The following is a 15,216-nucleotide window of genomic DNA, read 5'->3' as shown; positions in this document are numbered from 1 at the left end:
CCTGCTGCACACGTGTGTGTGTGTGTGTGTGTGTGTGTGTGTGTGTGTGTGTGTGTGTTGTGTGTGTGTGTGTGTGTGTGTGTGTGTGCACTTGTATGTACACACCCTTGTTTAGACAGTGCCTGAGTGTTGTGAGCAAGCAATGTTGTTCATTTTTAGCCTTCTATGAAAAACTGTTTGTGGCCACGGGGAAATATTACCTTGAAAACAGGTAAGGGTTAGCAAATAAGAAGGGCATCAGACCATAGGTAAATCTGCCTCAATGAATTGTATCTGACCCATGAAAACAGGGCAAAGTAGACATTTAAAAAAAAACAACAACAACGATGACAAATAGTTTTGTGTATCTGATTACGCTAAACATGCACTCGATATAGGACTCAAGACTGAGTCAATATTATCAATGCCAAAGCTTTCAAGTAAACACAGTTGACAAAAGACACATACACACACACACAATGACAGAGCTTTTGGTGTCAACAGGTTTCAGTAGTTTATAAATCACAATTAGATTTATTTAATTTTCTTTAAAAAAATACGATTATACGTAGATGGTTCTGACAGTCATTGTTTGCTTATACACTCAGGAAACAATACACTAACACTCACATGCAACAACACACACACACAGCTATAGAGACATTCTTTTATTTGTTTCAGTCACTTGACTGCAGCCATGCTGGAGCACCGCCTTTAGCTTATCGACCCCAGGACATTCTTTGTAAGCCTAGTACTCATTTTATCGGTCTCTTTTGCCAAACCACTAGCTTATGGGGATGTAAACACACCAATATCAGTTGTCGAGTGATGGTGGGGGAACAAACACAGACACACACGACAGGCTTCTTTCAGTTTCCGTCTAGCAAATCCATTCACAAGACTTTGGTCAGCCTGAGGCTATGGTGAGTGGATTTGTGGGATGGAAACTGAAAGAAGCCTGTCATGTGTGTGTGTGTCTGTTCCTCCATCATCACTTGACAACTGATGTGGCATGTGGAAAACAACATTCAATCATGGTCGTTGCCAGTGCCGCTGGACTGGCTCCCGTGCAGGTAGCATGTAAAAAACACCTTTTGAGCGTGGTTGTTGCCAGAACCACCTGACTGGCCCTCATGCCGGTGTCATGTAAAAGCACCTACTACACTCTCAGAGTGGTTGGCGTTGGGAAGGGCATCCAGCTGTAGAAACTTTGCCAGATCAGATTGGAGCCTGGTGCAGCCTCTGGCTCACCAGACCTCAGTCAAACTGTCCAACCCATGCCAGCATGGAAAGCGGACATTAAATGATGATGATGATGAGTGGAGAAGAAAAGGAGCTAAAATAGGATTTACCAAAATAGAAATATAGAAAGACCCATTATAAATGAAGATCCAAAACATATTTTCTATTTGATTATAAATTTTGCTATCAAAAATATATTAATCTGATAATTTTAGATTTAAGACAAGTGTGGGAGACTTAATCCACTGCCCATCATCAGCAGTCCCTTATACTCGAATTTAACAATTTCTCCTTCCTGCAAGTCTGAGAGGCTCTGAAGATGGCCAAAGATAATTGGGCTCCCATTTCTGATTAAATCTAGAAGCATTAATAAAACTCAACATACCTTTCTTCGGATTGATTCAAGACCTAAGTCTAGCTGCCGGCTTGGTAAGTAAGGGAAGCCCTTGTTAAATGCCTGTAACGAGAGGAATTAGTAACCAAAATAAGAATCCAACATTGACAGATAATATCTAGTCTTTCTCATCATCATCTGTAATACAATCTCTCATCCATTATAAGAGAGAATTCTACAAAACTGACAATATATAGAAACTTTAGATATATGAAGTTGTTTTTAGAGTTTAAATATTATTTACAAGTAGCCTTACATTTTAACGAAGTATCACGGTTATATAAAACATATATAGAAAGTGAATATATTTATTCTTTGGAGTTAAAAAGGGTCAATTGATATATTTTCTCTTAAAAGATATAATTGTTTAACAATGAAAAGAGGGAAAGTTTAGCAAAATTAAGGAATCACTGAAAATATATGATGTGACCTAAATACCCAACTGACTCAGGTGATAATATTAACCAAGTGGTGCAGTGTTTTACAGTAAAGTGCTGAGGTGTTTCTGAGCCATGCATTGCAGTGTTTTTGAGTCAAGTATTGCAGTGTTTTTGAGCCAGGCTCAGTGGTGTTTTAAGGCAAGTGTTGTGGTGTTTTTGTGGAAAACATTGAGGTGCTTCAAGCCAAGCCTCACCATGTTTTGAGCCAAGCATTGCAATACTTTTGATCTGAATATGAAGGTGTTTTTTGAGCCAAGTGCCGCAGTGTTTTTTTTTTTTTGAGCCAAGTGTAGCAGTGTTTGTGAATCAAAGTCCATGATATTTTTAATCAAGTGTTGTGATGTTTTTGAGCCAAGCATTGAAATGAAAGGAACAAAATGGACAGAGACTCAGTAGGTGACGAGGTGAAGAGCAAGATAACCTACCTCATTATATCGAGGTTGTCCTCGTAATTTTACAGGAGATATTTCATCTTTTTCATCTGAAGTCCCTGATATGTCTTCACTCTCGCCATCTGAACCTATCCGACGGTTTTCATGGACAACACCTAAACACATTGAGAAACACAGAAATTCAAACAGGAATACAAGGTGCTAGGTATATTTTGTTTTTTTCCTCCTTTTAAACCGAACGCTGTGCATTCACCTGCCTGATGCACTCACACAATGCACCTACATACACACACATATCGCATTCAACTCAATGGTGCACCACCCACTCATTTTGTACACACACATCAGCTACATACTATGCATTTATAGGTATGCTAACAATACACATACATATGTACACACACACATACCCATTTGGTTCACCAACTTCATACCTGATATTCACACATACACACAATGCACCTCATCAACACCCACATACATCGTACTCCATGTACATATGCACCCAACATACTCATACTTTCACAGTACGCACACACCCTAGACCAGCAATTCTCAACTGCAGCTACCCAGGTTATATATTCAGCCCTTGACAGTCTTCCCTCTATTAAAATAATTTTTTTCTTTAAATGACTTTTTTTTAAAACTTTTTTTAGTGTGCCCTCAACCCACCAATTTTGAATCTGGCTCCGATATTAAAAAGGTTGAGAACAACTGACCTAGATTCACTGCCAAAACAACAGCAAGAATTGAAAATACAAACCTTTACTCTTCAAGACTTTCTGAGACCAGTCTAACAACCAAGCAGCTGTCTGCTCTTTGCTTCTTCTGCCACTACTACAAATGCCTCTGCTCGTCAAGACTTGCTAATGTACATTAACACATCAAAACCCATATGACCCCTTACTACCTCCTACCATACCAACCCATCACTGCTGTCACATCTCAACATCTCCCACACCCAATAATAGTAAACCAATCCTTGCTCTGGACATACCCACCCCTACTCAAATAACTCCATCTTCATTCACTCTGGTCTCTAACAATTCAATGTTATAAATGGAAGCTATCTTTATCCAGCCACCTCTATTTCAAGTGAAGATAAAAACCCAGAGACTGGGTACTTTCATACTATGAGCCCCACCCCTACAACCCCACCCTAGACTTACAACAAAACAACAGAAACAGATGGTACTGTTCCACCTCAAGATTTCCAACCAAATATAATTCCTGAGGATATTTTTTTTTACATTCAGGTGCTGGGGTAGCTGTGCAGTAAGTAGCTTGCCTCCCAACCACATAGTTCTGGGTTCAGTCCCACTGCGTGGAAAACTTGGGGCAAATGTCTTCTACTATGACCTCAGGCTGACCAAAGTCTGGTAGATGGAAACTGAAAGAAGCCTATCGAATGTCTATGTATGTATGTGTGTATATCTATATATATATCTCTATATATGTATATATATATATATATCTCTATATATGTATATATATATATATCTCTATATATGTATATCTATATATATATCTCTATATATGTATATCTATATATATACTCTATATATGTATATATATATATATCTCTATATATGTATATATATATATATATCTCTATATATGTATATATATATATATATATCTATATATGTATATATATATATCTATATATATATATATATATATATCTATATCTCTATATATATATATATATCATATATATATATATATATATATATCTATATATATATATATATATATATATATATATATATATAAATGAAATCAAAAATAAAAACAACAAAGGCAAAAAAAAACAAAAAGCAAGAGGAGACAGTGAGTGTGTTAGGTTGACACTCAGAGAAAAGTTTAAGATGGAATGTTTTGAGAATGGTTCTTTGGCAGAAAGAGGAAAATGTCGAGAGAGAAGGAAAAGCCCCAGAAAAGCAAATGATCAGTATCTTTATGCATGAGTTTGACCCCCACCACTGCACGACAGCTGGCGTTGGTGTGTTTACCATTTGGAACTAAGTAGTCTGGCAAAAGAGACTGATAGAGTAAATACCAGGGTTCACAAAAAAAAAATAAGTAGAGTGAAGATAGGGAAGGGGCCGATTCGTTTGACTGAAATTCTTCAAAATGGTGCCCCAGTATGGTCGCAGTCTAATGACTGAAACAGGTGAAGGATAAAAGATGTTTGGTGGCAGGATCTTTTATTTTGTAATGATTTAGTCAGAAAGAAAAGCAGAGTCTCTGTCCCTTCGCCAAGCCTCAAACATTGAAGGGGCCACAGACGGAGAAGTGAAAGAGATGGGAGGAAGGTGTTCTCAGATTGGTAACCTGGCCAGAATGCTTGCAACAGAATGGACTCTTCTGCTGAAGGCATCTGAGTCAGAGCATGGCATTAAACTGGGTGACAAAGAAAGTCCACAATCCAAATAGGACGAGGTGGGATTTGAACCCAGAACAGAAGACCCACAAGAAATACTGCAAAGTACCCCATCTGACTAACAATTCTACCAGTCCACAACCTTTGCCTTTCATCCTTTCTTGGGATCAATAATATAATGAAGTCTAAGTTAACCTGGACAAGTTTTGAAATCAGATATAAAGAAAAGAGGAGATGATCAAGGTTGGAAGGTCTTTGGTCCTCAATCTGCTCAATGAAGGCAGATTTAGGATTAAACAACAGCAAGCTCAAGTTAGACTAATCCGACTTGACCCTGGGTAGAAAGAAAGAATGAGACAGAAAGTGAACTATTAAAGGGTATAATCACCATTTTCCTTGATGCTTCCATTATCTTCGTAAGAAAGAGTTTCTGCAAGTTCTGATAAACTTTCATCAATGGGATGCCTCCCCCTGATGGTTAAAGAAAGCCTTCTTTTGATTTTTTTCATCATCTTGGCAACAAGTGCATTGATAAGGAGTGGAAGAAACTAGCAGACATCATAGATTTACACTTTCAAGCAGCTGAAAAGAGAAAACAAATATAATATAACAATCAAATAGATAAACACAAACATACGTGTGTGTATATGCGTGCTTGTGTATATGCGTTTGTATGTAGCCTTGTCTAGACATCATGTGATGCTTGCAAATGATGTTTCCAATTTTCTGCAAAAACATTTCTGGCCATAGGGAAATATTTTACCTTGCTTGGTAACAGTAAGGGTTGGCAATAGGAAGGACATTTGGCTATAGAAAATCTGCTTTAAGGAATCCTGTCTGAACACATGCAAACAAGGGAAAGTGGCAATTAAATGATGATGATGATGATATATATTGATAACTTGGTTTTGCCAGTTGAATAGAAAATACTTCACTGAAGAGGTCCAATAAACCTGAAACATGTGTTGCTTTCACCAGCTGACTTCACTAAACCAGATCATTTCCAGTTTGCATGGTCTGTAATAATGTCTAAAAATTCTCATCAATTGAGCTTCTTGGAATCATATGCCCAGTTTGTTTTTAGATTTTAAGACCCTTTGATAGAGTTTTTGCTGACCAATTGCTTGGATAATTTTACCAGATCAAATTTTGCTCAACATTACATTTACAACCTCCTGCAATCCTACACCTCATTGTTTAGAATGCTTCTGGCATCATTCGATACAGAATCACCACCTTTTGTGGCAATATTGACTTAATAGGTGTCACCAATGCTATACTAATTTAATGTAGTCACTCTTCACACCCACCAACCACGGCATGTCTAGTCTGACCCATTTCATCAACAGGTAATATTATTACAAACTCTTCCACACCTACTTTCTCTCTCTCTCTCTTTCACTGCACCTCAATGCAGCCTGTCTACACCATTTTAGTAAACACTGCACCCATCTGAATAGAACACACACTCACAGAACTGGTAGCACAGGTTCTTAAGGACAGCAATGACAACACGAGATGTCTGTCTGTCACCTCACCCTATTTGCCAAGCTGCAATGTCACTTTTCCAGACTTTGCAATCCTTACATCAAATCCTGCTGACACGAACTCAACTTTCAACTAGACAAAATAAATATTTACAGACTGTCATCACCATCATCACTATCTTCCATGCCAGCAGGGGTTGGATGGTTTGACAGGCTCCAACTAGTCACAAGACTATGTGAAACTCCACCGACTCCGCGACACCTTTGGCATGGTTTCTATAGTTGGATGCCTCCCCAAATGCTAACCAATTTAAAGTGTACTGGGTGCTTTTTTTCCCCTTTTTGTCAGATCAGCACTAATGATGTTGCCCTGTAATTCACAAGACCGATTCACAAAAAACAATTTCAATTAAAAAAAAAAAAAAGACAAAAAAAAAAGGAAAAATACTAATTTTATCAAAGAACAAAATGTTAAAAAAGAAGACAGCAAAAAAGAAATCTTCATGATTCAAATTCTTTAAGTTAACATTAAAACGATTTCTTTAATTTCAAAGAATAGATATCTGTTGATAACACTTTACAGTGCAAACTTTGAAGAGTGTGTTCTGTTAAAAGTACCAATTCTATCGATTCTAGGAGGTTGTAGCATTGTCTGACAGAATGTCAATTATGTTGACATTATGTCGGACAGTCTATAAATGTTTCGGTCAATAGTATTGACCGAAAATAAAGCCATTAAACCACAAGAGACAGGAAAGACATTTAAAAGATTCTTCAAACTCAACCGACTGCATCCATTCTTTTCTTTTCTTCTTTATGAGACTGGTTCTTATATGAGAGAGAGAGAGAAAAAAAGAGAGAGAGAGAGAGAGAGTGAGAGAGAGAGAGAAAGAGTGGGAGAGAGAGAAAGAGAGAGAGAGTGAGAGAATCAGAGGTTCTAGAGACAAGAAGTCTCCTGGAAGTTCCTGAAGCAATCAGAAATGAAACCATAATTGAAGTCAGATCAATGCTGTGAGAGGTTTCTTTTCTTATTTTCTATTTTTATTTTGCATTTTTGTTGGTTAATTTTGTTTGTGAAAGCATGAGTTTGGATGAAGATCTATTTGAGGCAGGATTTTACAGCTGGATGCTCTTCCTGTCACCAACCCATGGCTTTCTTTATTCACAGAATAAACAAATCTTGTCAGCATAAACCCAACTGTGGTCGAGTAGTGACAGTGTAGAACATCTACATTCATGCACAATATATATATATATACACAGGTGTGGCTGTGTGGTAAGAAGCTTGCTTCCCAACCACATGATTCCAGGTTCAGTCTCACTGCACGACACCTTGGGCAAGTGTCTTCTACTATAGCCTCGAGCCAACCATAGCCTTGTGAGTGGATTTGGTAGATAGAAACTGAAAGAGGCCTGTCATGTGTGTGTGTATATATGTATGTATGTGTGTCTGTGTTTGTCCCTCCACCATCGCTTGACAACCAATGTTGGTGCATTTACGTTCCCATAACTTAACGGCTCAGCAAAAGAGACTGATAGAATAAGTACTAGGCTTGCAAAGAATAAGTCCTGGGATTGATTTGTTTGACTGAAGATGGTGCTCCAGCATGGCCACAGTCAAATGACGAGTAAAAGAAAAATACATATACATACACACACACATGAGGGGGAGAGAGAGTGCATTGCTTGCTTGTTTGTAATCCAGCGAGAAATAAATATTTAATAAAAACGGAATTTATACTTGAGCTACTTTAAGTTTCATGCAGAGATAGTGCAGTAATCAGGCAAGCTTATATAGCATACCATGGGGCTTTCTGCAGTTTCCATCCACCAAATTTTCTCATGTTGCATTGGTTAACTCAGGGATATAACAGGGATTCCAGTTGATCCAATCAATGGAACAGCCTTCTTGTGAAATTAAGGTGCAAGTGGCTGAGCACTCCACAGACACACGTGTACCCTTAATGTAGTTCTCAGGGTGGTTCAGTGCGACACAGAATGTGACAAGGCTGGCCCTTTTGAATTACAGCTGAATGGACTGGAGCAACAGGAAATAAAGTGACTTGCTCAAGGAGACAATGCCCTACTGAGAATTGAACCCATAATCTTATGATCATGAGCCAAAAACCCCAACCACTAAGCCACATGCTTTGATGATGGATTGATACAATAGTAGCCAAGCAATGAAGGTGATTAGAATCTTTGGCTACCAACCCACCTAAGACCACCACTCCTGGCTCTATGATACAAACCTACTGTTTTCAAATGATCTAAAAGCCTTCCATCAAATTTCTCTTTCAAAAACCAGCAGAAAATCAAAAGTTATTTCACTGTGTTCTCAATGTCTTCAAATTTCAATGGAACAAGACTTGTGGATTCCAGCAGAAATACGATAAGTTTATTGCGAACAGACAGCCTTGCACCAAATGTGGCCTTGTGTTATGTGTGGCAGGATTCAATATTTATAGACAACACTGAACTTATGTCATCGGAACAGTTGATATGTGGGTTAATGGAGAGAGAGAAACGATCACAATTCTCAACATAAAACCTGTATTGATTGACAAAAAAATTACAAACAACATTGATGTTTTAAGTGAAATGTTTACATCAACATTTTTTATTGATTGCAATATGACTTGCAGTCACTTGTGGTGGAAATGCTGTTGCTCACAGTTTAAGTTGATTTATCCAATTAGCAAGAATAATTATGCTCCGAGTTCAATTCCTGCCACAGGTCAACTTTGTCTTTAATCCTCTCAGGATTGATAAAATAAAGTAACAGCCAAGTACCAGGGTTAATCTAATCAGCTAATCCTTCTCTCAAAACTTCAAACCTTATGCTCATATTAGAAAGGTGTTCCACCCATGCCAGCATGGACGATGGCCGTTAAACAATAATGATTACTACAAAGAATCAGAGTCACAAAATCGGCAGAGCATCAGATAAACTGACTTATGGCATTTAGTTACAATCTTTTTTCATTTATATTTCTTTACTGTTTGTAATTTAACCGTGCGATTACATCAAAAATCAATATTTACAATTAAATTTTCATAATAAATACAAATCTAGGGGAGATTTAAAGCTTTCTTTAATGTGGCCTTATTAAATCAGATTTAATTTTATGTGGCCTTTGAAAATATATATATATATTGAATTCATGTTGCATAAATGTAAATTTAATGTTTATTGAGTATTAATTGAAATGGCTATAAGTGAAGATGACCAATTTGCTGTTTATATATATATATTTATATATATATATGAGGGAATATTATATACCAATTATATATGTTTTTATTATAATTTTTTTTTGCAATTTACTTAATCATTGGTATTTTATTGTTATTTTAATTTTAATATTTCTATTATCTGTAATTTTCTAAATGGTGTAATTGAATTATTCATTTTGAATTGATAAAAGGTGTTTTTTTTCTAATATATATATATATATATAAGGCCACAGCTTGTGAGCTGAAACTAGATGAAATGAAATGAAAGATATGTATATATATATATATATATATATATAGATGTATGTGTGTGTGTATGTACATATGTATATATACATATATAGGTACGGCAGCATGGCAAGAAGTTTGCTTCTCAACCACATGGTTCCAGGTTCATTCCTACTGTGTGGTACCTTGGGCAAGTATCTTCTACAATAGCCTAGGGCTGACCAAAACCTTGAGTGGATTTGGTAGATAGAAACTGAAAGAAGTCCTACCACAACACCACCACAATCACTTGACAACTGGTGTTGGTGTGTTTACATCCCAAAAACTTATCGGTTTGGCAAAAGAGACCAATAGAATAAGCACCAGGCTTAGAAAACAAAAAAATAAGTGCTGAGGATGATTCATTCGTTTAAGAATTAATGTTGGTGCCCCAGCATGGCCACAGTCTAGTGACTGAAGTGCATAAAAGATAAAAAGGTTCCTTGACCCAGCACTGAGATTAATTCCTTATTAAATAAATGTCTACCCCCATTTGTGAGAGTTTATCGTCATTATTAACCGAGGAATCATGTCCTGCATTATATGCAGACAAATGTAAGACTGACATATTGTGTCACTTTCACTCTCACACACACACTGAGTCTGTATATGTCTACATATTTAGACAGTCTCTCACACTATGATTGATGTGTTTCTGTCCACATGACACATCAATGTCGAGTGGTATCCACAATGTCTATGATGGTTGGCCAGCCGCCACGTCAACCTAACACCAATGTAACAGATGGGAAGTGAATGCTCTCCACCTCAGGAAATGCATAAATATCACAACTCTGTAATTCTCTTATAAAATCTGAAGCATTAAATCCATGGAGCGATTGGAAATTAAAGAAATAATATTGGTCAGCAACCCTTCAGCATTTGAACTGGTTTCATCCAGCCAAAGTGTTCTACCTCTTATGTTCAATCTGGCCAGATCAGACCCATCACACCTATTCTACAATGTCATTGTAAAAGTAAACAACTGCATCATCAAAATCACAAAGCTACAAAACAGGGTTCCAAGACTGTTTCACAACCAGAGTTGGTGTGTTTGTGTCCCTGTAAATTAGCAGCTCAGGGAAAGAAACTGATAAAATAAATACCAGACTGAAAAAAACCCCCCAGAAACACCAAAAAATAAGAATAATTGATTTGTTTGACTAAAATTCAAAGCAGTGCCCCAGGATGGCTGTAGTCCAATGACTGAAACAAGATAAAAAAAAAAAAAGGAAATCATATACACACACACACACAGTGCCTTGTACCCTGGCAGTAATCCCTTGTGCCTCACACTGCAGCCATTTTCATCCGTGTCCCACACTAGCCATTTCTACCTGTGCCTCACACTGCAGCCATTTTCATCCATGTCCCACACTAGCCATTTCTACCTGTGCCTCACACTGCAGCCATTTTCATCCATGTCCCACACTAGCCATTTCTACCTGTGCCTCACACTGCAGCCATTTTCATCCATGTCCCACACTAGCCATTTCTACCTGTGCCTCACACTGCAGCCATTTTCATCCGTGTCCCACACTAGCCATTTCTACCTGTGCCTCACACTGCAGCCATTTTCATCCATGTCCCACACTAGCCATTTCTACCTGTGCCTCACACTGCAGCCATTTTCATCCGTGTCCCACACTAGCCATTTCTACCTGTGCCTCACACTGCAGCCATTTTCATCCGTGTCCCACACTAGCCATTTCTACCTGTGCCTCACACTGCAGCCATTTTCATCCGTGTCCCACACTAGCCACTTCTACCTGTGCCTCACACTTTTCAGCGGTTTCCGTTTCTACCTCATACTCTTGGCAAGTGTGTATCTCTACCTTAACATCTTGGCAGATTCTATTAATAAACCTTTGCAAAAAAACCCTCTCCAGTCCCTTCTATTGACATGTATATCAACCAATGACATGATCGAGTCATTAACAGCAACAAATATCTCTCTACAATCCTTTCATATCGTTTCAATTGTTTATCAAGGGGAGCTGCATCTTCAGTGTTCTTACATTCCACACACGTGTAGGTGGGATGTGTTTGTAAACCTAGACATTTGTACGCATTATCGTTTTTACAGCTGGGTGTAGTAATTCAAATATAAAACGGGAGACGGTTCCATTTTGAAATGGTCTTAGAAAACCTCATACAAATGGCAATGCCTGACAGTCTCAAATTTAACCCCTTTTGTTACCATATTTATTTTGAGATGCTCTGTGTTTCTTTCAATTAATTTTAAATATAACAAGGAATTTAGTAAAATAACTTAATTATCATTAAGCTAGGGTTAGGAACATAAATTATGACCAAAATTTGAAGATTTTAATTCAAAACTTGATAAAAACAAAACATTTGTACTACAGAGAGCCAGAGGCAGTTTCAGCCAGGTTGGTATTGAAAGGGTTAAGCAGGAGCTGAACAAGATACAGTTTTGAGATTTACAATCTCACAGGGTAGGAAGATAATAAAAAGGCAGACACTTTCAATTTCTGTAATGCTGTCTGGGGAAATTTTTTAACAAGGGATCTCCAAGCTATTTACATCACTCTCTCAAATGTAATGCTCATTTATTAACATTGTCTTTGAATTAATCATACATTATCTCGTAGCATCAACATTTCAACGATGTGACCGTTCATTTTTTTAGAATGACATTGAAGGCTAAGTGTGAGAAGCCCGATCTAGCTGGTTTAAACGTAAAACAGAATATTTTGGCCAGATATAGCCACTTTAAATGCTAAAAGGTTAGGATCTCACTAAATTCAAATCCAGCCCTGATATCTACTACAGAAATCTACAGAATTGTTCTACCATTAATTGGGTTCAGTCCTTCAAAACTAACAGACAGAGACTATCTTCAGTGTTGGACTCTAGGATCAAATATAACGACATTACAACTTTGTCTTTAATCCTTTCAGGGTGGATAAAATAAAGTAACAGCCAAGTACCAGGGTTAATCTAATCAGCTAATCCTTCTCTCAAAACTTCAAGCCTTATGCTCATATTAGGAATGTGTGTGCATATGTACACATCATCATTTAGCGTCCGCTTTCCATGCTGGCATGGGTTGGATGCTTCGACTGGGGTCTGGGAAGCCAGAAGACTGCACCAGGCCCAGTCTGATCTGGCAATGTTTCTACGGCTGGATGCCCTTCCTAACGCCAACCACTCCATGAGTGTAGTGGGTGCTTTATATATATATATATATATATATATAATATTATTAGAGACAAAACCACTATTTTGCAAAACAAACAAGGAAAGACTTAATCAATACATAAAATTTTAATAAAAAGTCAAAAAAACTGACTTGAAAATTGGAAGTCCACCTGAAGATTGTCGATCAGGACAAGAAACAATTGTAGTGGCGGTTTTTTTGACTTTTTATTAAAATTTTATGTATTGATTAAGTCTTTCCTTGTTTGTTTTGCAAAATAGTGGTTTTGTCTCTAATAATATTATATAATATTTTACTATAAAATTGGATTTAATCCTAAATCTGATTTTTTCCCTGTAAATTTGGATTTATTCCCTAATATTTATTATATATATATATATATGTTAGTGGCCATGATAGATCGTTAGCCACTACACACATTTTTTTCTCTCCTTGTTTCTTCAGTGTCTCTTTCTGTTGAAGAGCGTAGGGTGGAAGAGTATAATTTACAAGTGTTGTTCTTCTGGTAAGAAAGAATAGCACTTGTCACTGTTAGAACAGTGGTTCTCAACCATTTTCCCCCTATAGATCCTTTTGATTCCTATTTACTGGACTTCCATAACCACTCAATGTTAAAAAAAAAAAATGCAATTATATTTTTAGAATAAATATTAAGAAATGTATAAAAAATTGTTAAAATATTTTGTGTACTTTAGAAATATAAACAGTTTTATTGTGCATAAAACTTTAAGAACAAAATTGTATAAGGATCTCTAAGGGTTATATGGGCCCTGGTTGGAACTACTTCTTTAGAGGGTCCCTATAGATTGAAAGATAGGTGTAGAGGGGGGCCACTCAGCTGATGCACTGTTTGAACAGTTGATAGTAGTGACTGAGGAGAAAAATGTAGACAGGGAAGAATTTGTAGGAGTAGGCAGCTCTGGGGAGGAAAATAGTACAAGGCAGTGTCTGGGAAGGAAGGGCCAAGAGACTGGGCCAGGTATCAGGAGAGGGGTAGGGGAAACAGATTCAGGATGAGACGTAATACTGTGAGCAGGTTCACATGAGTATTGTAGTTAGAGTAAGAAAACACAGTAAGGGGTACCCCATCCCCAATGTTATGGTTGTAGTGTTGTGAATACAGATGGGTGAGGTTTTTGTTTTTTGGCTGTGATCCAGAATATGGATGCATGGGGTGGAATGCCATGGTGTGTGTGTGTGTGTGTGTGTGTGTTTAGTCTAAAGTGAAAAGGTGTCTTGTATCACACCAATAGTTGTTTAGAACTGAAGTATTTTTTCTGTCCCTGAAGATCCATCTATGAGATATATGGTTACTATGACAACTCAGCAGAAAGAGTCAGGCCAAATGTTTGACAGGGTTGTGATGGTTTTTGTCATTTGTCCATAACTAATGACCACGTCTGAGGACATATTCTACAGATTCATCAAACCAAACATTTTGGGTCTGTTGGGTGGCTCCAAGTCAGTGGTTTCCGACCATATTTTACCTATGGACCCCTTTGATTACTATTTTATTCTGCTCGACCCCCCCCCCCCTAGCCATTCAATGTTTTAAAAGATACTTCTTTCAAAATTCCTGTTTTGCTTTTCATAAATTAGCTTGTGTAGGTTAGTACTATGTAAAATGTCAGAGAAAAGAAATCTTAAGTGTTTTTCTGCAATAAATTACATCTAAAGCAACACTTTTACATGGACCCTTGATATAGCCTGTTGTGGGTCCCCAATTTACTATTCTACTTGTGTGGACCCTCAAAAATCTTTTATGGACTCCAGTTGAGAACCACTGCTCTAAGTTGTCATCTCCTCATTGCAGGGTGTCCTGTCAAGGTTTTGAAGTTGAAGGGTGAGAATGGTTTAATCAGACAAGAGGGAGGAAGAAGAAAGTATACAGTGTGTAGAGTGAAGGATGACAGAAACTGGATCGTTAAGGAAGCATTGGCCAAAACTTGAGGCAGGTGTAGCTAAGTGAATATAATAATGGATGAGTATTGCTGAGAGGAGGAATCTAACCCTGAGAGAAAAGAAATGAGTATAGAGGCAGACCAATATACCAAAAAGTACCATATCAGTCACAAGTGACAACATTGCTGATGTCAAAGTGAATGGCTGTGTGATTAAAAATTCTGCTTCACAAGCTCATCATGGTTTCAAATTCTATCCCTCTTTGATTCACCTTGGGTAAGGCCAACCAAATTCTTAGGAATAGAT

General features: G+C 37.5%; 1 protein-coding gene across 6 annotated transcripts in view; it reads right to left on the bottom strand.

Annotated features, from left to right (window-relative positions):
* The window catches only part of LOC115220245 (cyclin-dependent kinase 17), an 87,029-nt gene that overhangs the window by 19,087 nt on the left and 52,726 nt on the right, over positions 1-15,216 (bottom strand). For 5 of the 6 annotated variants that reach the window (XM_036510004.1, XM_036510003.1, XM_029790334.2 and 2 more), the window contains 3 exons: positions 5,222-5,415; positions 2,481-2,602; positions 1,607-1,678 (listed from right to left, as the gene is read on the bottom strand). In XM_036510004.1, the coding sequence (XP_036365897.1) occupies positions 1,607-1,678; positions 2,481-2,602; positions 5,222-5,345 (318 nt within the window). In that variant the 5' untranslated portion in view covers positions 5,346-5,415. The remainder of the gene's footprint in view (positions 1-1,606; positions 1,679-2,480; positions 2,603-5,221; positions 5,416-15,216) is intronic. The other variant, XM_029790337.2, reaches the window with a different exon arrangement.

The sequence above is a fragment of the Octopus sinensis genome, linkage group LG16, assembly GCF_006345805.1.
Source record: "Octopus sinensis linkage group LG16, ASM634580v1, whole genome shotgun sequence".
NCBI lineage: Eukaryota > Metazoa > Mollusca > Cephalopoda > Octopoda > Octopodidae > Octopus > Octopus sinensis.
The sequence above is the reverse complement of the archived record's forward strand: the minus strand, read 5'-3'. Positions and strand labels throughout refer to the sequence as shown.